The sequence below is a fragment of the Ictidomys tridecemlineatus genome, chromosome 1, assembly GCF_052094955.1.
Source record: "Ictidomys tridecemlineatus isolate mIctTri1 chromosome 1, mIctTri1.hap1, whole genome shotgun sequence".
Taxonomy (NCBI): domain Eukaryota; kingdom Metazoa; phylum Chordata; class Mammalia; order Rodentia; family Sciuridae; genus Ictidomys; species Ictidomys tridecemlineatus.
In genome coordinates, this window is record NC_135477.1 from 8,203,623 (window position 1) to 8,225,363 (window position 21,741).

General features: G+C 48.5%; 1 protein-coding gene and 1 pseudogene across 1 annotated transcript; both read left to right on the forward strand.

Annotated features, from left to right (window-relative positions):
• Positions 1–799: 799 nt before the first annotated feature.
• Positions 800–1,935, forward strand: LOC101957974 (transcription elongation factor A protein-like 9; annotated as a pseudogene).
• Positions 1,936–9,716: 7,781 nt separating this feature from the next.
• Positions 9,717–11,240, forward strand: C1H10orf120 (chromosome 1 C10orf120 homolog). The gene is made up of 3 exons (XM_078019341.1): positions 9,717–9,817; positions 10,052–10,127; positions 10,579–11,240. The coding sequence occupies exons 1-3, from the start codon at positions 9,717–9,719 to the stop codon at positions 11,230–11,232; spliced, it is 831 nt and encodes a 276-aa protein (XP_077875467.1). The 3' UTR covers positions 11,233–11,240.
• The last annotated feature ends 10,501 nt before the right edge of the window (positions 11,241–21,741 follow it).

Sequence of the window (21,741 nt, forward strand, 5' to 3'; positions counted from 1 at the left end):
TATTAACAAAATATAGCAGAAAAACACATCATCTCAAAAAAAAAAAGATGCTGTTAAAATTCAACACCTATTTGTCATAAAGGGAACTATTTCAATTTAATAAAGACAAAGCACTAAATGCTTTTCTAAGACGAGAATAGAACAAGTATGTTTATTCTCACTTCTATTCAATATTTGATTAGAGATCTCAGCCATTGCAATAAGGTAAGAAAAAGAAATAAAAAGCATGTAGATTAGAAAGAAAAATTAAAACTATCTTTATTTTAGATGACATTAACAAAAAAAGTGGGGAATCATAAAATTTACACAAAAAAGCTCACAGAATAAATAAGAAATTTTAGAACTCTTGCAACGAGTAAGAGAAACTTAAAGAAAAAAACTATTGTATATCCAAAATAATTGGAAAATAAAATTTCCATCTACTATAGTATAAAAAATAAAAAAAATGTAAATTTAACAAAACATGTACCAGAATTATACATTGGAAACTATAAAACATTGCTGAAAGAGATTAAAGATCTAAATACGCAAAGACATATGCCACATTTATGGATTAGAAAATGCAATACTATTAAGCTATCAATCATTCCCCAAAAGCAATCTATGCATCCCATCCAAAACTTTTTATGGAAATTGACAATTTCATTCTAAAATTTATTCAGAAAAGTAAAGAAACAAGAATAACCAAGGCAATTCTGAAAAAGAACACGGTTGGGAGTCGACACGTGCAGAAGTCCTGCTAGTCTGGTCCTTGTTCCCATCTGGGTACCAACTCCCTTCAGCAGGGCAGGCAGCAGTGCCGGAGGCCAGCGGAAGGACTCAACTTGCTGGAATTTTGCAGGTCTGTTAGAACCTTCCGAGGCCATAAAAGTAGGAGAAAGAAGCAGACCAGATCAATACCAGTAATTGCATTCAAAGAGGAATAAGCAGGAAAGAAGAAAGAGAGGCACAAGATGAAACCGTGTCAGAAAATTGAAGAAAACCAGACAATGAGAATGAACCAAAGCTGGAGGAAGAGCCAAAGCCTGAGGAAAAGCCAAAGGAAGAGGAAGAACCAGAGGAGGAGGAAAACGCAGAAGAAACTTTTAGAGAAAGGCTGATTCAATCTCTCCAGGATTTTAAAGAAGATATACATAACAGGCATTCGAGCAATGAGGATATGTTTAGGGAAGTGGATGAAATAGATGAGATAAGGAGAGTAGGAAACAAAGTTATGGTGATGCATTGGGAGGTCAATAGAAACCATCCTTACCCTCATTTGATGTAGTTTACCTTGATTTCTGTTTTATCTGACATTAACATTGCTATGTAGCTTTTGTTTTATTAGCATTTTTCCTGATATATCTTTGCCCATCTTTCTACTTTTAACCAGTTGCTATTAGTGGTTTTAGATATAGCTCTTGTTATCTGCATCTCATTGTTTATTGTATTTTGAACCTATCTACAAGTCTCTGTCTTTGAATAAGAGAGATTTACTCACTGTAAAAAAGAGGTTTCTGTTAGCATATAAAATGGGGGGAAAAGGTTACTAAATAATATGTGAATATCATATTTTTGAATAAGGTAAAAGTACATTTGTATATTACATATATGCTCATTAAAAGTTGGGAAGAATAAGGGACAAAAAGTTAAGGCAAGCTGGGCATGGTGGCACAGGCCTATAATCCTAGCAATTTGTGAGGCTGAGGCAGGAGAGGAGGACACCACAAGTTCAACACCAGCTTCTGCAACTTAGCAAGACCCTGGCCATAAAATAAAAAAGGCTGGGGATGTAACTTAGTGGAGAATTGAACTCCTTTGTTCAATTCTCAGTGCTGCCAAGAAAAAAAAAAAAAGTTCAGTTTCAGAGATGGGATTATGAATACAATCTTCTGCTTGTTTGTATTTTCCATATTCCTAAAATGTATACACATTATTGTTGCTAAAATAATAAAATTTTATAACTAAAAAGCAGAAATTTAAAAAAAAACATGGTTGGAGAACTGACAAAAAATAAAACAGGAGTGGGGCTCAGGCAGAATCTCTTGCACTACTTAAAAGCTTTCTCTCTTTTCTCCGAGAGTCAGAAGTCAAATATCTGATGAGTGCACATATACACTTTTCTATTTCTTCTGTCTAGCTTCTCTCCAGCTTTCACATTGTTTTTTAGGCCACTTTGTAATGTGCGTCTGGGTGGTGTCTATACAAAGGATCCATTTTAAATACCACACATCATCTTGAGCCACAGGGACAAAGACTGCAAGTTCCACTAGAAAGAGATGTTCAAGATGTTTGCTTTGAACTGAAGCCTTATTTTACCTTCATAATTGGACAGACCAGCTGCTGGTCTGTCCTCACTCCAAGCCCAAAACAATTCTCAAATGTCTCCCATCATAGGAATGAATCTGAGCTCTTCAAATCTGAATGCCAGCACTGTAAATTAGTTCACAATCAAAATGGCAATTTATTCATAGTGTGTTGACCCAGCACTAAGCACATAAATGACATTTTTGGAATTAAATGCAGAATCAGTGAATCCTAAAATAAAGACAATGCAGAGACTCAGGGAGCTGCGTGTGAACATCTTTTTGTCTGGTCCCAACTCGTTCCAGGCTCCCTGGACCTACTCAAAATCTGTGTCTTCAGTTTCGGGCATTAAGTTCTATCCTAGACACAAAAGAGTGAAACCTGTTCCCCTTCAAACTAGGTCTGGGAACCAGGAAGTTCAGTTGTGACTTCCCTGCCCCTGAAGGGAGAGCGCTGGCCCCAGGGGCTCCCCTGGAAGGACAGGACGGGGAGAAACCAAGTAGCCGGAGCCAGCCTCTCGAGCTACAGCCCTCTGCTGCTGGTTGGATGGCAGTGGAGCTGCTCAGGAGAGGGGATGCGAGGCTCAGGGGTTCCAGGAGGAGGAGAACCTCCATGGGACAATGGCAGATTGTCACTTCCCTGTTCCCTGTGGGTAAACGTCACTCACACGGTTGTTCCACTCAGGATAGAGAGTCGTGTGTGAGTGACCAACCTCCTTGACGTACGCTTCAGCAGTCAAGCAGAGGCCTCTCCCCAAAGAGGTCACCCAGTAGGACAATTCCTTTACCCATCTCTTCTGATGCAAGGCCAGGGACACATGCAGAGTTGATTTCATGCCAAACAGTTGTAGGAAACAAAGGAGGTAAATAAACAAACTTCCACACTTTATCTCTAACGTCGTAGTATTAATGTCCCATAGGAGGTTCCTCTGAGCCCCTAGCTGTTAAGAATGACCAGAATGTCTGATTTCTTGCACCTGCTATAATATACATTATGTTGCGCACTTACCTTTCCTCTGCTGGTCTCATCCCACTTCACAAGATCTTCTGCAAGGGAAGGACCTGGTCTAATTCATCTCTGTCTCCCCAGTGGCTGGAATGAGGTCTGAGCTATGGCCTACCAGGTGAATGCATGTGCACATAAAAAGTAGACCCAGAGAAAGGTGTTTTTCCTACACAGCATTTAAATTCCTAGTACACCCTACTCTAATCCCCATAAAATAAGTTAACAGGTTCTTCCAGTAACATTAATATTTGCAAAACAAACATTTAATGGTTAATCCACTTCCTAGCATGTTTCTGTGAAGAGGAGGAAAAATGAAAATTTGTCCATAAACTAGTCAAATTCGGATCTCATCCCATCACTACCCCAACCCTAAATCTGCTGGGTCTTTGCCTCTGTAGTAGCTCCTCATTATTCTGGGACCCCACCTGCCACCAGACCACATGACCTTGGGTGATTCCCCCTCAGCCCATTCTCTTTAAGCCTCCACAGGCCGGATGAACCATCAGGTAAGACACCTGCCTGGCGAAGTCCATGGGATGTACCTGCCAAGATGGCAGTGCCTTTCTTCTACATGTAGTAACTGATAGGGGACAGAGCTGAATGGGATGGTCAGTGGGACACAGGCACCATCAGACCAGAGTGGAGCCTGGGCCCTGCTAACCCTACCCTTTCTCAGGTGCCCTGCGCGTCATGGTTGGTGGGGTGGGAGGCACAGCCTACAGCTCCGACCTGGCATGGTCTTAGGACGGAGGGTCTTCTCCCCTATTTTATTTGTGTCCGTATTTCATAATGACCGACAGCAGGAAAGAGCCTTCCAAATACAGTCAGGCTGCCCATCCCCTGTCTGCTGCCTCGTCTGGTTGTGGTGGGACCAGCAGAATCATGGTCCAACCTGCCTGGCGCCATCTTCACGCCAGGCTAATGCAGGAAGTTGTTATTTCAAGATAAGGGAAACCGCAGTCCACTCCCTTCCCCGTGATCTGGTGGAGTCTGGGAGCTGCTTTAGCCTATGGTGGGTTGGGCCCCTGCCGCTGGAACCGAAGGCACCTGGGCTCAGGCACCTTGCAGCTACAGGCTCAGGCGGTGCTTCCGGCTTCCCAGGAAGAGGGCAGGTTCATGAGCATGGACCTAGAAGGGGCCTGCTGTGACAGAGGGATAATAAAATAGCCAGCTCACTCTGCAGCAGGAAGCTAAGGAAGAAAGGGGTCTTTGCCTGGGGATCAGCCGTAGAAGGACAGACGGGATCTCTGGGGATGACAGAAACGTTCTAAACTGAACTGTGGCCAGCGGCACATCTTCGGAAATGTACCCAAATCACTGAATTACGCACTTAAAAGGAGTGGAGCTATGGCACGTAAAGTGCCCCTCAGTGTGGCCTAATAGGCTCCAGTCTTCACCGCCTCTTCTTCTGGCCTCCTCCCACCACATCCCACATGCCCTCTCCTCCTGCTAACCAAACTGCCTTCAGCTCCCAAGCACAGCCGCCCGCGCGCTCTCTCTCCCTTGGCTGCTTCCTCAGGAAGCAGTCCCATCCTCCCTGTCTTCCCGACTCCTCCTTAATGAGTTGGTGCATTTGTCATGTCCCCTGCAGTGCAACTGAAAAGGGCCCAGATGCCACAGGGGGGCTTCGCCAGCTGCGAGTGGGCTGTGAGTGAAGCCCTCTTTCCTGGGTACCTTCCCTTGGAGGGGCTTGCTAACCACTGTTCCTCCTAGGTGGGGTCCTGGTCTTGGAGACGCTATCCACCCTTCCTCCCTTCCTGCGTGGAATCCAGATGCCACTTCATGGCCAAGACCAGACTAGAACCGCGCAGGGAGGTGGCACCATCAAGGAGGAGCACTGGTCCACAGGTCCGGCAGCTCACTTCTGACTGTGCCCTGCGCTGGGGCTCTCCATCTGGTGCCTGTCTCTTGACTTTGCCCCCAGCCTGCCCCACGTGGCAGGTTCCACCTTTCCCTCACCCCCAGGGCCACTGAAAGGACAGCAGAACCCTTCTGATCCAGATAAAGGGATTAAGGCACAGAGTGGCAACAGGCCTCTCTCCTGTTAGCACAAAGCTCTTTTCCCTCTTCCCTTTTCCTGCCTGAAGACTGGCTCACCCCTCAGGCCTCCAGGAAGGCCACGACCTCCTCATGGGAGTGTGATGACCTCACCCGAACAGTCCAACCAGGCAACCAGAGCAGAACCAGCTCCAGGGGTGCAGGATGGCAGGAGCCGACCCCTCCCATCACCTCTGGGTGGCAGAAGCGAGTCTTGCTACCCATGGCCCTGAGCTCCTGGCTCACTTTGTAGTGCTCTCTAAGCCTTTTTTAAATTTTTTCCATTCCACAAATATGTCCTGAGTCACCTCTGTGTGCCAGAACCATGCTGGGGGAAGGGAAAATACAACAATCAAGAGCAATGACGTTCCTGGCCTCCTGGAACTTCCATTCAAATGGGAGGAGTGAGACCATGATAGACCAGATCCTAGAGATTTCTCCAAGACAGCTGCTCTCCACTGGGCTGCCCAGCAGAAAGCCGTGGGGAGCAGCCAGATGTTCCGATGCCCAGCCACATCCCACTCATCAGGCCAGAACCTCCAGGTGGTTCTCCGGCATCAGCATTTATAAAACTCGTGAGAACCATGGTCTGCTGAACCTTTGAATTCGGAACCTACAGATAAAGGGGCCTGATTGTATTCATAGAGATCAGAAATCTGTTCCTAAAATAGAAATAACCCAGTAAACTCATCAATGGCTCCAGGAACCTATGGCAAGTCCAGTCTACCAGGTCCTGGGGGTGGATGAGTTCAACTGTGGAGCTGGGATGTTTTAGATAAATAAAAGTTAAGAGTTCATCCAAGGGTCCAGGCAGAGAGTGCCTTGCCAGAAGCAAGACTGGTCCAAGACAGATCTTGCCTAGTTTGTCAGGTCGAACACAAGAACGTTGTCAAGAATGCGCCCACACGAGGTGGGAGTTCAGCAAGACTTTCTCAGAGGACAATAGTGGACTCCATTGTTTGGACAATTGGAGTCACACAATGAATACAGGGAGTCTAGTGTTCTCCCCACTCCAGGGCCTTCAACAGGTCTTGACGGATCATTTCTCACTTAGCCTTCTCAATCAATTACCTTCCTAACACAGGCCGCATTATAGTTTATTATATGAAACCAAGACTTTGTAATATAAATGACTGTAGGGATGGTAAAGTGGCAAGAGGTAGGATGCCCCTCGGCTTTCTGTCACTGTGACAAAATACCTGAGAAAACAAACTGCAGGGAGGAAAGATTTATTTTGGATCATGATTTCAGAGGTTGGGTCCCTAATTGCTTGGTCCTATCCCTTTGAGCTTGAGGTGAGGCAGAGCATCATGTTGGGGAGATTGTAGCAGAGCAAAGCCGCTCACCTCATGGTGGCCTGGAAGCAGGGAGGGAGGAAGGAGCTGGGGACAAAATAAACCCTCCAAAGGCATGGTCCCCTCAGCTGCTCTCTCCAGCTAAGCCCCCCTCCTCAAGTCTCCAACAGCACCATCCACTGGGGATCAAGCCTCCAACCCACCAGCCACTGGAAAGTCATTCCAAATCCAAATTATCTGAAAGACAGTCAATAGTGCGCACCTCTTTCCAGCCCCACATTCCCTGACTTCCCGTTGGCAGCCATGGTGGGAGTGTTTACACCAAGGAAAGTGGTAACTGCTCCACAGCAGGGCTTTACTATACCCCTTCACCAGCCCAGAGACAGGAATCAAAGATACTCAGGACACCCAGCAAAACTTGGATTTTCAATAAAAATCAGTAATCCCTTATGATAAGCAAACGGAACAGCTGAAATTCAAACTTGCTGGATGTCCTGCATTTTGCTTTGCAAATCCGGCAACCTCACGCAGAGAGCCAGTTGACGTGTACCACACAGCCATGCTCCTAACCACTAAACTCTTTGTCATGAACACTTACTCAAAATGTACCAGAGCAGTCAACCACTGCTTTAGGATCTTAAATTCAGGCATCTAGAGAACTATTTGGGGATCCTGCTGAAAATGTGCATCCGTTGGCCTTACCTGAAGGTCAGTGTCTGGCATATTATTTCTCCAAATCCAGGAACCCAAGCTCATCCGTACTTCAGAAAAGCATCTCTCAGGCTCTGGGGATGGATCATTAATGCAACACAGACCACCAACGCAGGGCCCTCACAGTCTGCTCTCAGACAGGCGTCAACCCAGGTACTGACTGGGGCAGCTTTCTGGAGAAGGAGAGTGTGGGGCCAGACAAAGGTCTCCGACTAACCAGCCAGTAAGGGGCTGGAGGAGATCCCCATTCCTGACCCTCATGCCTGTTAAAATCAGCTGGCCCTCCACAGGGACAGACTCTGTCTTAGACAGCGCTCATCAGAATGGCTGGCAAGAACCCAGCAGAATTCTGGTGGAGGAAAAGAAGAAGTGCTGTGTGCAGCAATATCATTATGGACTAGATCCTGAAGTGTGATTATTTCTCTTCCAGACCTTTAACTTCCCCAGATAATAACCTGCCCCTGCAGAGAGACAGAACCCATCAGACGTGGCTTCTGACACCTCCGTGTAGGAATGGACTCTCCCGGAGGGCTCCAGGTGAGTGGCCTCCTCTGCTCTGATGTCCCGCCCTTTTGGGTTGGCCTCCCCAAAGAAGCTCCCGAAGGGCACAGCTGACCTCGGTCCTAGGTAACTTTTGGAGTGACCCTGCCTGAGCCTGCATCTCCTCAACTCTATGACACAAGGGCGTGGGTGAGGAAGCTGGGTGCCAGGACACTTTGATTGCCAGGAAGGAAGAGAGAGGAGACTTGGGCTGGTAAACCAGTCGATAGAGGCAGACTAGACAAAGCAGGATCGAATCCCAGCCAAGGCCCTCTGCTGGGTGACCCCACAGCCGTCCACGTTGAGGTCACTCATCTTCTGATCCCTCACAAGAATCAGCCTAGAGGATTCCCCGTGGCAGATTCCTGTCCCAAATTCCTAAGCATGAGGTTCATGGGGAGAGTGTGGGGGGATTCGTGAAAGTTCTGGGGAGGGTCTGGGAGTCAGCATTTCTTGGGAGATGCTGCTGCCGTGGCCCAGGGACATAATTTGCCTGGCACTTCTTATCCAGTGCCCCCGCCCATAGAATCACAGCTTGGTTTTTCTTGGACCAGACAACCATGGGCCTCGCCTGGGAACTTGTCAGAGGGACATATCTTTAGGTCCCACCCCAGACCTTCAGCATTAGACCCTTCATTTGCACAAGACTCCTGGGAGATTTATATGCACGTTAACATTCCAGAATCACTGGCCTGGAAGATGCTTCCTGGAGTGTGATCTGTCCAGAGCCAGACCTCGCTTTTGTCGAAGAAAATCAATATGGACGAGATCCTGAAATTTGATTAAGTTTCTCTTCCAGACCTTTAACTTCCCTTTAAGTTTTGCTGGAGTCTGGCGAAGTCGGGGTCACCGCGGTGGTGCTCCTGGGAGGGGTGGAGCCTTGAGGGGGTGGAGCCTGGTGGAAGGACCTTAGGTGACTGCGGGTGTGCCCTTGAAGGGGTACTGGGCCCCAGCCCCCTCCTGCCTTCTCTTTTTGCTTTCTGACTACCACCAGGCCAACCAGCCCCCTCCACCCTGTGCTCCTGACCTGAATCACTGTGCCACCGCAGACCCTAAGCAACAGAGCCAAATGACCGTGGCCAGAAACCTCTGAAAAACCATGAGCCCAAAAGACCTGCCCTCCTTTTAAGTTGTTCTTCTCAGGTCTTTTGTCACAGCGAGGGCGTCTTGGTTAGTAATGGACCACACGGTCCAGCAGGGGGAGCCAGAGCCCGCGGGTGGCGGCAGGGCTGCTGTGGGCAGCGCGGGGAAGCCCTGTCTGCTGTCCCCTTTTTCTATTAAAAGTGTATGACTTGTTCACACACAAACACACACTTCTCGACGGTCATGATAAAAGTAAGTTGGAAAACCTACGTAAATAAGGTGGAAACTTAAAAAAGGATAGGAAATTAAGAAAATTCAAAAGAAAAGATTTTAGAGTCATGTAGGAGTATCGTTTTATGAATGTGTTTTTGTGGAATTTGGGAAAGTGTCTTTCCTACATGGGGTAGGGCGGAAGCCCCCCTCTTAAACCACACGTGGAAAGCATCACTCATAAGGGGGAGGGTTGATCAGTTAGACTGGCAGAGGACCGCTGGGCTCTTCTTCGTCCAGATGAGCTCCTGGCCACCTTGCCATTCCATTCTCCTCCCTGGGCACCAGCATGCCAGGATGCGGTAAGGTGTGCCCATTTCCCCCCAGGGGGCACTTGATGCCTGAAACACAGACCTCACAATAGCTCCCAGGTGGCGGTTGTGATGCTGTAGGTGCTGGCAATGTCCCTGGGTTCCCATTAAACTTTCATGGAGACAAACCCCAGGCGTTAACACCTCCCATCCTCACTTGTTAGAGCATCCCTGGAGAATGGGAGATCAGCTGTCAGAGGATGGGAAAACAGAGGACTGGACATCAGGGGCCCAGGAAAAGAAGACGACAGAGGAGACATCGCCTAAGAGGAATGGAAAGTCAGTCAGAACCCTTAGTGCCCCCTATTCCTTCCCAGAGTGTTGCCAGGAGCACCCGCCTTTTCAGGAGGACCCATGTCCCACGTGGCCCTCAGGGTGAGTACTCCCAGCCCCTTCACAGGGGGCTCAGCCTGGCTGATGGAGAGTGGCCCTCTGTGGGGTCTCCCACTCTGGGAGGGAAAACTGGAAGGTCGGTCTGCAGGGCTCTAATGCACCCGCCTCTCTGCCTTCCAGGATATGGAGCACATTCTACAAATTAGACCCACGCATCGCCTTTGGGAAATACTCCCCCATGGAAAAAGAGATCCTAGTAAGTGTCCTGAAGTCCACACAGACAGCGGTTGGGATTGGGGGACCCCATGGTTCGGTAGAGAGTTCTCCCCCACTGTGCTTGACCTGGTGGAGTCCACAGGTGGGTTTGGATTCCGCCCTCACCCAGCCAAGTACCCTCTTATTTAAAAATCCCAGTGAGGAATGTGACCGTGAGTGAATGTGACCGTAAGGGCTACAAGGACTGATGCTTCTTGACCCCTCGCCCCGCAATGGTCACGTTCTTGTACGTCTCCTCTGGAGGCCTCCCACCCGCTCTGCGGATTCTGAGTTCCTAGGAGCTAAGAGCAGAGTCAGGGTGGAACCCAGCTTGTCCTCCACTCTCCAGGGGCTCTGGCGCTTTCCGAGTGCAGGGGGAGCAAGCCGGGGTGCCCTCTGTGGGGACTGCCCGCCCTGTGCCCAGAGATTTTACCAGCCCCTTCCGTTGTCAGCGTCTAGGTGGCATCCACACTATGGCAGCCAGAAGGCTTTTGGCTTTTAAAAAAGAGGAAGAACACAAGATGCTGAGGGAGCTACAGTTGCAGTCCCCAGACTACATACAGGTGGCGCACTGTAAGAAACACACCTCTGGCAAGGTGCGCGCACCCCTGGAAAGAGTGTGGACGGCAAAGGTGATCGTACCCTCTGAGGAGTTTCAAATGCCCCAGCGGGAGAAGGTCAACATCAGCAAGCACATAGAGCGGATGCAGCTGGCTCGAGCCCTCAGCAGCAAGCAACTCTTACCCTACGTGGAAAGGTTCCGGGGCTCCATGTTTCCATCCGGAGGAGGCCTGGGTCCCCAGGCAAAAGATAAGGCCTGGAAAAAGGGGGACAGCTATGACAGTTATTACCATGACAATATCAAGGAGCAAAACCCCACAAAGAGACACGAAATAAAAATGAACGTTATTTTCAAGTCAGAAGAACCCAAGAAATGCATAGCCTGCCATCGACATGACCGCCAGCCTTTCCTCACCATAAGAAAACTGGAACGATGCATCACGGGCCAAACGAACCGAAACCGCCTGAGCTTAGCTGAATTCCCGGGAGACCTCATGCTCATGACCCAGGATTTTCTGTCCCAGGGAACCCACCCTGCAAAGTGACCAAGACCTCAGAGACCCCAAGGAGCACGCACACATCGCTGCTCCCTGTCCGTATTAAAGTTTTATTTATTCCCTAGGGTGACCACGTGTCCTGGTCCTTATTTCTCCTGCACACTGGGCCCCAGGCTTCCTCTCACCTGGCCTTTTTTCAGGGCCTTGGCTTCCCCTGCCCCATCTCCAGGGGATCCTAGGAAGACCTAGTTGTTGGGACTTCCCGGTTTTTAGCAACCCGGGTCCCTTAGCTCCCACCTCACTAGCAGCCCAGCTCACCTCTCTGCCACCTTTTTCTCCTCTGGAGCTTGTATCAGTGACCTATTTCTGTAAAACAAATTGATCCAAAATTTGGTGGCTTCAAACAGCAGCCTTTAAGTTAGCTTATCATCTTGTTGGTCAACACAGTAGGCTGGGCTCAGCTGGGTGGTGATTGTGGTCTCAGCTGGGTTCCTTCTGAGTCTGCAGTCAACTGCAGGCTAGTTACATGGCTGTCCATCTGGCAGCTGAAAAACGATCAGCTAGGTCAGTGGAGGCACCTGGGCCACACAACTCCTCCCTCCAGCGGCCCAGCTCAGGCTGTTCACAGTCCATTTGGGGTTCCAGAGGGTAAGTGGAAGTTGGCAAGACCTCTTGAGCTGAGGCACAGAACTGGTACACCATCACTTTTGCCACATTCTGATGGCCAAATTAAGATGACCAGCCCAGGTGTCTTGATGGGTGGCCATATTACAAAGGCCATATTCAAAAGGGAGGCAGGCACAGTTAGGATCATTATTGCAAACAATCTACCCCAGAGTCCCTTCAACCAGGACCAGCCTGTAATCCAGATGCAGAAAAGAACAGTATAAAGGAAGGAGGTCTTACGGCCTAGGCACACAGCTTCTGCCTTGGGAAGTAGAGCCAGCTCATTCCAACCTCGCCTCTTGGCTATCCTCCTCTTCACTGCACCCAGGTGACCCACCCTCTCGACTTGTGCTCTTATTTTCACAGATGTTTGGCCATCAATAAAGAGGACACCTCAGAGAAGGGCTGACCCTTTCAGGTCTGCTATGAGATATGAAAATGGATTCTTAAAGGAGACAAGAAGGGGGAGGCAGAAGTTGGCTAGCCACTTCCCTGTACACTGTGTGACACACACACACACACACACACACACACACACACACACACACCACACTGCCATGGGACCCTGATCATTGTGCAGTTCCTGAGACAGCTCTCTGCTTCTCACCAATGATGCACTGAGCCACGCTCACAAGTAGCCACCAGCTCAGTCTGCCGAGACCTGCACACCATCTACAAAGGGTCTCGAGTAGGGGCGACCAGAGATGGAAAACGACACAGAGATAGAAAACACAGAGACATTGTCAAGTAAAGCTGGGGCCGGGTGGGGCACTGCACTCTGATGGAGGAACGGTGACCCAGGAAGTTAACTACAGAGCATCGTAAATGTCGAGGCTTGTGAGTTATCAAGAGGCTTCTTTGTGCACTAAAAAGTTACAGAGCCAGAGACATTTTTGCAGCTATCCTGCGGCACCCGGGAAGCCCATTGTACTGGAAAGTCTGGTAACTGTTGGGTCAGAGCCAGGGTCAAGGCTGTCCACAGCCTCGTCTTTGGGCAAGGAATGTTTCCCAGGCCTGGCTGTTGGCGACCCTGCAGGATCAGCTGACGACTGGGGCTCACCCACTAGCCACTGTCGGTGACAAAGTCGTGTCTAGCACTGCCTTCTTTAGGAGGTGAAAGCCGCACTCCGTTTTCCTTCCAGTGATCAAGACGGAAGACAGCTGGCCACTGTCCATGACCTGTTTGGAACTGTTCCAAATGGTGGGCTGTCCCCGACAGCCATTTTCCATATCCTGAGCTATTCAGTGAGAAACTGAAGTGCCCAGTGAACCCTGGACTGTGCAGTGGAACCTGGGGGACAGCCAGAACCTGGACAGCACAGGGGTGGACCTTCAGCCCCCCCATGTACCTTCTGGGTCAGTTCTGAGTGCCAGGCATATATACGAGGTGCAGTATTTTGGGGCATCTGGAACAAATGAGGATTTTTTTTTTTTCTGAAAGACAAAAAGCTGATGCTGAGTCTCAGCCGCACACTGGGTTCTTGAGGAGCATGACACAGTCACTTATCATCTTCATCCAAAGCGCAAGAGGATCCCTCAGTCAATTCTGTCCTCAGCAACCCCTCACAGAGCTGGGAAAACACTGAGCTTGTTCCCAGGGACTGACGGCTCCCTCCAGGCAGAGGAAGAGCCAGGCTCACTGACTCTCATTTCTCAGGAGAGCAACAGGGGCCGCGGCCTCGAGTCTGGTTAAGCACTGGAAGGATTTCTTCCACGGCTGCAATGGCCAAGACGATGATTCTTGGGAATGTAGTTTCCAAGATCATCCCTGGATTCTGATTCAAGAACCAGTATCAACCAAAGGAATGGGCCAGATTTTCCAGAGGCAATGTTAGAAATTTTCAGTGTTTGCTCTAACTTCCTAAATATGAATAAAATCGTATCAAATCTTCATCTGAAAACTCAAACTGGTTTGAGAACACTAGAGACAAACTGGATCCTAAAATTTGCTTAGCATCAGCTATACCATGTAGCAGGAAGTTCTTTGAATGAGACATGGGATCAGAACTAATTCTGCTGCCAACCGGTTGTTTGTGAAAGCGCGGGGTAGTGGGGCTCTCTATGACTCAACTCCCCTGTCTGTGAAAGGAGTACACTAAACTAGAACCACGGCTTGCTTCGATGATTCTTTAATTTGCTGTTCTCGACGGAGTTGGTGGTTGACTAAATCCTTGCACACGCCCCACCATCTACCCAATGTGGGCACTTATGACCTGAGTGAGTACTGAGCTACAGGAAAGGCACGTGGTGCTGGCGTACACAGGTTTTCACCAAGTCAAATTCTCTGAAATCCTGAAACCACTTATGAGAATAAACCCACCCTTTTGGAAAAAGAAGGAAAGTCAAGTTTTGCCCCCCCCCAGAAATAAATCACCGTTACCCTATGTGTGTATGTGTGGGCCTGCTTTTGGAAAGTATATATGAAAATAAAATTAGGCCCAGATTTGAATTTTTAAAGGCTCTAGAAAATGCCCTATAGTAAGTACATATCCATTCTATCTGCTTATCTTGACTTACATAAAAACATCCAGATGGTAATATCTGATCAAGAGATAAGTGACCACAAGGCCCTGTGAGAATCTTATGCTCTATAGATTATGCTAACGATGATGTGAAATTTAGAAAGCCTTTGGAACTCAGAATTGAAAATAAAAGAGACTTCTGGGGAGAAGTCATTTAATCCCTATTCCCTGAGAATTCAGATTAACAAAGAAGACTAGGGGAACAAGAGATGCATTAAGTTTTTATCAAAGGCCCTGTATTGGTTCATCCAATTGACAGATGAGGTAGATGATATATAGATAGATGGATAGATAGATTATAGGTAAGGATGGTAGATGTTTTGAAGGAAAAAATAATTTATGTTCATTGAGCTTAATTAATGAACATGTTCATTATTGGAAAACTCAGAACTTCTTTGGACCTCCTTACACTTAGGTTTGGTGTTGGTTTGATTTCGAATTGCTTTTGGAAACGGAACTCATCACTTTTTCCATGCTCAGAGCCTCTAGTTTTAATATATCCTCACCCAAGACTCATGAGAGGCCCATGAAGTCAAAAGGGCTGGTTGATAATGTGAGGCCTGGAGTGGGTGAACCAGGTGGGTCCAACAAGCTGAAGGGTCCTGGGGTGAAGCATGTGACCAGCACTTTGGATGTGTCCAGCCCACGGCTTCTAGGCTGTGCCCACTGCCCTCCCCTGTAACCCTAGACAGCCTGACCTAGCTCCTTCCATCTCACCCTGGACCTCACCCTCAGCACATCACCTCTCCTCCACGGTGTAGAGATGTGAGCGACTTTTGTAACCACTGCCCAGCTTAGTCATTCCGAGTACCTAGGGCATCGTATGTAATTAGTAAATGATCACATAATTCCATGAGGTGGAAGTTATATTCCTTAAGAGCTGGCACCTGGATTTACCTTAGGGTAAGTGGTCTTTCTTGGGGAAAAATACCTTACAATTTATTTGGGACCAACAGGGTGTAATTTGAGGAATCAATGAACAAAGAAAGTAATGGTTAGACTCTTTGCATGTGGAAATGAGAGGGATTTCATGTTTCCCTTGATAAGAAAGGAAGAACAAGGGAGAGGAAAGAAGAGCTAGGGAGATAGATTCAGGCTGGACTCTGTGTGGGATAAAGGACCGTAAAAAGCCCTGAGAGGCAAGGAGGTTGCCGGCTATTGAGACCATGAATGCCTAACATGTCCTTTTAAATTGTTTGCTCTTCAGAGCACAGTGAATCCTCTCTGAAACCCTCATGATCAGAAAAAAACATTAAACTTACACGAGTTCCTTGTCTGAATGAGGTTGGGGGTCTGCGGTTTGGGAATTGAGGGAAGGGCAGAGGCTCACATCCAGCAGAGAGCTCAGAAGGGAGAGAGCAGGTGTGGATGGAGGAACATGGAGGCTGGTGGTTCCTGAGACTCTGCCCCCGGTCATCTGCGGAAGTCCAAGGAAGACTTGGGGCTTCAATCAGGGTAAAATCGGGAAGCTGATCTTGCCTTGTATAGCACTTTGGGGAGCACTGAGCTCAAGCTGGCTTTGGGGTTACAGATGAATAAATGAATAGGTGAACAAAATAGAGTATTTAGAAAGGAAGGCAGTTGGACTACTGGGTCAGGCATGGGTTATGTATCACCCAGCTGAGCGTCCTATCGGCTGACCATGAACACAGAGCATGGAACTGTGACTTTCTATTACCATATTCTCTTTCCAGAAAGACTCAGGGGTAGAGGGGGGATTGGTCCCAGTGCACCTTGTCCTCCTGGTCAGGATGGGTCTCTAATTCTGGCTCTTGGAGGGAGTCCCCGAAGCACTAGGATGCTATTGTCTAAGCAAGTGCTCGTGTTACATTGAAGACACACAGAACATCTTTACTGAGAAACTTGAAGGCATTAGACTTAAACTGGACCACTTTGGGGTTGGTGGAAGAGCAAGCAGAGAAGCTGGAAAGTAAAAACAGGAAAAAGTTTGGGGAGAGAGAGAGGGAAGCAGAGAGAAGTCTTGGCCTCTATCCTCGACAAGCTAATAAATAGTTAATGAACGAGACAAATTCTCAATAATGCTGATCCTAGGAGCCCCAACTCTCCAACCTTATCTCCCTCTTGGCACCATAAACCTCTGGGTCCAGCTACAGGCCTCAGGCAGACCTGGGTGGGAAGGACTGTGCCATTATGCGGTGAGCTGCGGGATCACAGCCAAGAGCCAGAATTCCTCAGCCTTGGGGTTCTGCCCGAGGAAGTGGGGCCAATGATGCTGTCCACCTCGCAGGAAGGAGGGGAGTGAGTGAGATAATTTGTGGGAAAGTCAGGAACAGATAATGAAGCAGGAGGCACACTAAGCATTTCATAATTACTTCACATTAGCTAAGAGTTTATAATTATCTGAATCTGCATTATTTTTATGGGCTTCAATCCGGTTGTTCCCACCCATTGCCTCATATCCTGCCCATGCCTTTCTCTTAGGTCAAGGCCACCTCCAGGCAGACCTTTCTGTCTATCTTCACAGCCACCTTTTGGTCCAAAACACCAACATGTCTCACCTGAACTAAGGCAAGATGTTCCTCAAAGGATTCACTTATAACTCACAGCCCACCCATCAACCAGTGGCAATTGAAAACCCAGAGCTGTTACGAGCTGAGAGCTTGGTGGGAAATTCTAGCAGGGAAGCCCAGCTCCTGGTGTACCCTTGACTGAGAACAGTCCTCCTCTCTCAGGGAAGGGCATCCTATTCGACATAGCTTCAGAGGGTCACATGTGGAGCAGAGACAGAGGAAGGGGACACCCTCCTAGCCAGGCAGATCAGCCAAATCCTGCCTGGTGACCAACGGGGTGACAGGTGTTGCAGTCAGATCATCCTCACATCTAGAAAATGTGGGACATATGCACAATGCAGTTCACTCGGTCACAAAGAGAAACGAAGTCATGGCGTTTGTCGGTAAATGGATGGAACTGGAGAACACCGTGCTAAGTGAAATAAGCCAGGCTCAGAAAGTCAGGCGTTGAATTATTCTCTCATATGCAGAAGCCAGAGAGGGGAGGGTCAAAGAATGGGGGAGTCTCACAAAACTAGAAGGGGGACCAACAGGGTAGAGGAATGGGATCGGGGGGAGGGGAGGTCATGGGGAAGTGCTGGGAGTGGAGGGTACCAAATTATGTGTGTCCATGTACAGAGAGAGCACAGTAAATCCTGCTTGGACATGTATAATTATAGCTCATTAATTAAAATAATGATGATAATAATAGAAAGGAGATCAGTAGAAAGAGCAAGTGGATCAGGGGAAGGGTGGAGGGAAGGGAAAAGGAAGGTACTGGGGAATGAGATCAACCAGATTATGACATTATGTAATGCATATGTACAAATATGACATAATGAATCCTGCAATTAGGTATAATTGAAAATCACCAACAAAAAGCAAGTTTAAAAACTGTTATGCTTTGATTTTCCATAAAGATAGGCTAAAGTTCTAAGCTCCAGTATCTCAGAATGCAACCTTATTTGGAAATAGGATTTTAACAGAGATAATTAAGTTAAACAAGGTTGTAAGGGTGGACCTTAAACCAATGTTATAACAAAAGTATTTACCAAGATAATATTTTATTTCTCTTAGCATTTATTCAATTTGGAAGAATATATGGAATTACATATATATATATGTATATTACATATATATACTTTTGTTTTATATAGAAATAAATATTAATTATGCTTCTTACCTGACTCATTATTGTTCTTTAGAACAATGTGAAAAATCCTGAATCAAATCCACTGGCCAGTTGGTTGGGGAACTAACATAACATATTAGTGTATGTTAAGTTGGTTCACTGGAAACACTTAACTTTTCATCTCATCAGAGGAGGATATCTCCACAGAGATTCCTCAGACGTGTCCTAGGAGCCCTAGGACCTGTTAACATGAATCAAAAAATAATCAGAGAAGCCACCGACCTGTAAATGTCAAGTGAGAAGGCTAGATCCCACCTCAAAATACTAAAGACAACATTTTATAACTAACTTTGAACTCAAAGCAGGCAGGGGCTTCTCATCTCCATAAACATTGTAGAAAGTCTGTTTTTACATAGTAGGAACTCAGTACATCTGTGGGCCAGCTACTATCCTAAGCAAAGCAGAATCGTGGGTTTTATGGAGAGTTGACTGAGTACATGGTCATGCACATTTGGGCATGATGGAGAGATTTCCAGTCCCCATTCTACGTTTCCGAGATAAACCAATCCTAGCTGGCTAGATCCAAAGTCTGATCAGTCAACCAAGGTCTGATCAAAATGCAACATGGCAGCTGAACAGCATAGATAACTGGAGTGTGTATCCCACAAACTTCTAAATTTGGGTCTTCTTGGAGCTTTTCACAGGACCCATACACGTATAATATAATTTGTCATAATCATGAAATACAATTTGGTTTGACCCGTGGGAAGTAGAAGTTCAGCACGCCCTCACCAAGACCTTCTTGATGGCCAACCGCACCACCAGAATGGCCACAGAGACCAGCGCCACCTCGTCGGTTGCCTGAAGGTCCCTTCTTAGGGCAGGAGAGACGAACAGCAAGTTCATGGCTCCACGGCCCCAAGAGAGGCCTTGACACATGAAAATCCATCTTACACTTGAGACAGATCAGAGGGGCTTCATGTCCCCCCCAGTGATGCCCGGGGCTCCAACTCAGTGACAGGAACTAAGACAAACCCGACTTAGCCAAAGGAAGACTACTCCAAAGGAAGATAGCAACGAGTCAGGTGCTCCAATAGCAGGGTTGGCCAGTGTCTGGAGGGCCAGAGAGAAAGGAGCTTTGTTTCCAGGGAGCTGGACAGAGGCTGGCAGCACTGAGGGTAAGGGCTGGGCTGGGCTGGGTGACCAGGTCACACAGGCAGTGTGACCAGGCCGTTGACTGGGAAGGCACTTCCTTGGGGTCAGCAGATTTCCTGGAGGGTCCAAAGGGTCTTCAGGAGGGCTGTTCTGCTTTGCAGTGTTACCCTCGGGGGTGAGTCCAGGCGCACCATGCTGTGTGAGGACAGAAGCTTAACTGAAGTGTGGTTAAGCCAACTGAGGAGCGGTTCATTCTGGGAGAACAATCATTGATGAGTAAAAGGAGAGAGAGAGAGAGAACATGAATTCAGGAGGCAGTGTCTAGGTTGTCCTAGAAAGCGAGGGTCAGCCCAGGCTTCTCGAAGTCAGGGAAGAGTGGCTCTTTACAGGGAGCCTCTCCCTGAGCACCAAGGGAGGGGGCTTTCTCTCACTTCCCCTTTCCCAGGACCACCGGACTCTGGTGAAGTCCAGCATCGCCAAGATGAAGGTGCCCACCCTGGGGCTGCCTGGGGTCCGCTGTGCTCTTGTTGTGCAGTGCCTGCTCCTTGCTTCTGCCTAGTTGAGCATGAAGCAATAAACACACCTAAAGTAACTGCGTCTCCAGGCCAGCTCCCCGCCCTCCAGCCCACGCCTCACGCTGCCCTGTCCCCTCTTCCTTCTGTGCTCTCGTGTCTGCTCTTGCAGATGGAGCTGCCCTCACTCTGCCCACTCCAGGCCCCTAGAGGTCCTGCTGCAAGCCAGGCTCTATGGAGAGGTGGCGCCTTTCCCTGCCTCCTGAGGCTGAGCAGGCAGGAGGGCAGAGGGGGCTCCTGAGGCTGTCCGTGCGGTGGGATGGATATCATTGGAATTAAAAATTGAGACTGGAAGGAGGATTTAAGGATGGTTAAAGCTGCAGCGGTTACTACTTTGTTTTTGGCCACGATGTGTCCCTGGTGCATGTATCTCCCGATACCATTTAGACTCCATCCCAAAGCACATGCCCTCCATGGGAGGCGATGGGAAGCATGAAATAATATGGCCACACTTACCGTTTGGCTTGTGGGGTAAACAAAATGATGATGAAAATCTGTCTAGACAGGAAAAGAGAGAGAGAAGAAACTGTCGTTACTGACAGTTTCGAGGAGGAGAATGGACAATGGGCCTCCCGTGGAGAGGGGCCCAAGGGCAGAGGGCAGAGCGTCCCAGGAGCAGCCGTGGGCCACAGGAGGCAAGGGGGAAGGAAGGCCTGCTCTCAGCATCAGACACCAGCTCACTGCTCTCTCCCCTTTTTGTGATTTCTCTCACAGTGCAATGTCACCTCTCTGGAGTCACAGTGAGAAAGCTCACCCCGATGAGGGTGACCCACCTGTCCTCAAAGCCTCCTGTCTCAGAAAACCCTCAGTTCGAGGCAAACCTAGACCGTTGGTGACACGCACTGTGATCTGAACATTTCCTGTTTAAAATTCTGTAATGAGATTAATTATCAATTTGATGTAAAAATGAACTGAACACAATTTTATAGTGAGGAGAAATCAGTATTCTCAATTTACGGAAGTTATACCCTTTGTGAGACCCAAGTACAGCACCTGAGATGCCCAGAGCTGCACAGGCGTGCACAGGTGTGGTACGAGGTGAACTTTCCTCATTATCTACTCCGCACAGTTTAATGCAGGTGGCCCTGGGTTCGAGATCTAACTGGCACTACTAATTGTGTGGCCTTGGACGAGTCATTTACTCTTGCTAAAGCTCAGCTTCCTCACCTCTAAAGGCAAGATATTTATACAGCTGGACAATGGTGTCTATGTAAAAGAGATGCCGCCTCAAAGTCGCTCAAGGAATCCCACCCGGGAGGTCCATAGCCTCCTTGGCCTCGTTACTCACCCAGGGGAGGCCGTGGGGGTAGAGGAAAGCACAGGCATCGGCAGGTGGAATCATCCCGCCCCCGCAGCCTGTTCCCAAATGACTGGACCCAGATCTCACTGGCTTGTTTATGAGCAGAGCAGGCCAGGTGTGGACAAGGGAAGAAAAGCCTCGGTTCTTAGGAACAGAGGACCGTCATCCGGAACCTTCCACCAGGCTTGGCTTCCAGATCTCGAGGTTTCCAGGAAGCTCAGCTGTGGCCCTGGGATTCTCACACGGCATTTCCGTTCGAGAGACCAGGTTGGGCTTCAGGCCCCTGGTCCATCACAACAAAGGCAGACCAGGGATGAGAAGCCCCTGGAGTGACTCCCTCCCCCGGCAGGTGGGGTGGGGCGCGGAGCAGAGCTGGCTGGTCCAGCAGCCCAAGCTCCCCTCCCTGAACATGGGAGAGAGGTGTTCCTCCCGACCTCCAGAAAAACGGACTTCTCAGGGGCACTGAGGGACCTGGGAGGACTCCTCACGTCCCTCTCACCCTTGGCTTTTACAAACTCTCTTCCATCCCTCATGTACCCTCCATGTCTCCTGCTCACAGGAAAGAAGCCAGGGCCTTTCAGTAGTATAACAGGACAGCAGCGTGACATCCCTCCAGGGCACATCTATGACATCCTTTATACTAGCCACACTCTTGACCAAGCCTGGGTTCCTCCTTGGAGAAGCGGTCCTGGAGCTGGTT

Excerpts from the sequence above, each read along its gene's own strand:
- C1H10orf120 (XM_078019341.1), top strand. The coding sequence starts at position 9,717 with ATGGGAGATCAGCTGTCAGAGGATGGGAAAACAGAGGACTGGACATCA. Across the intron at positions 9,818-10,051 it reads TCGCCTAAGAGGAATGGAAA|GATATGGAGCACATTCTACA; the intron begins GTCAGTCAGAAC and ends TCTGCCTTCCAG. Across the intron at positions 10,128-10,578 it reads CCATGGAAAAAGAGATCCTA|CGTCTAGGTGGCATCCACAC; the intron begins GTAAGTGTCCTG and ends TTCCGTTGTCAG.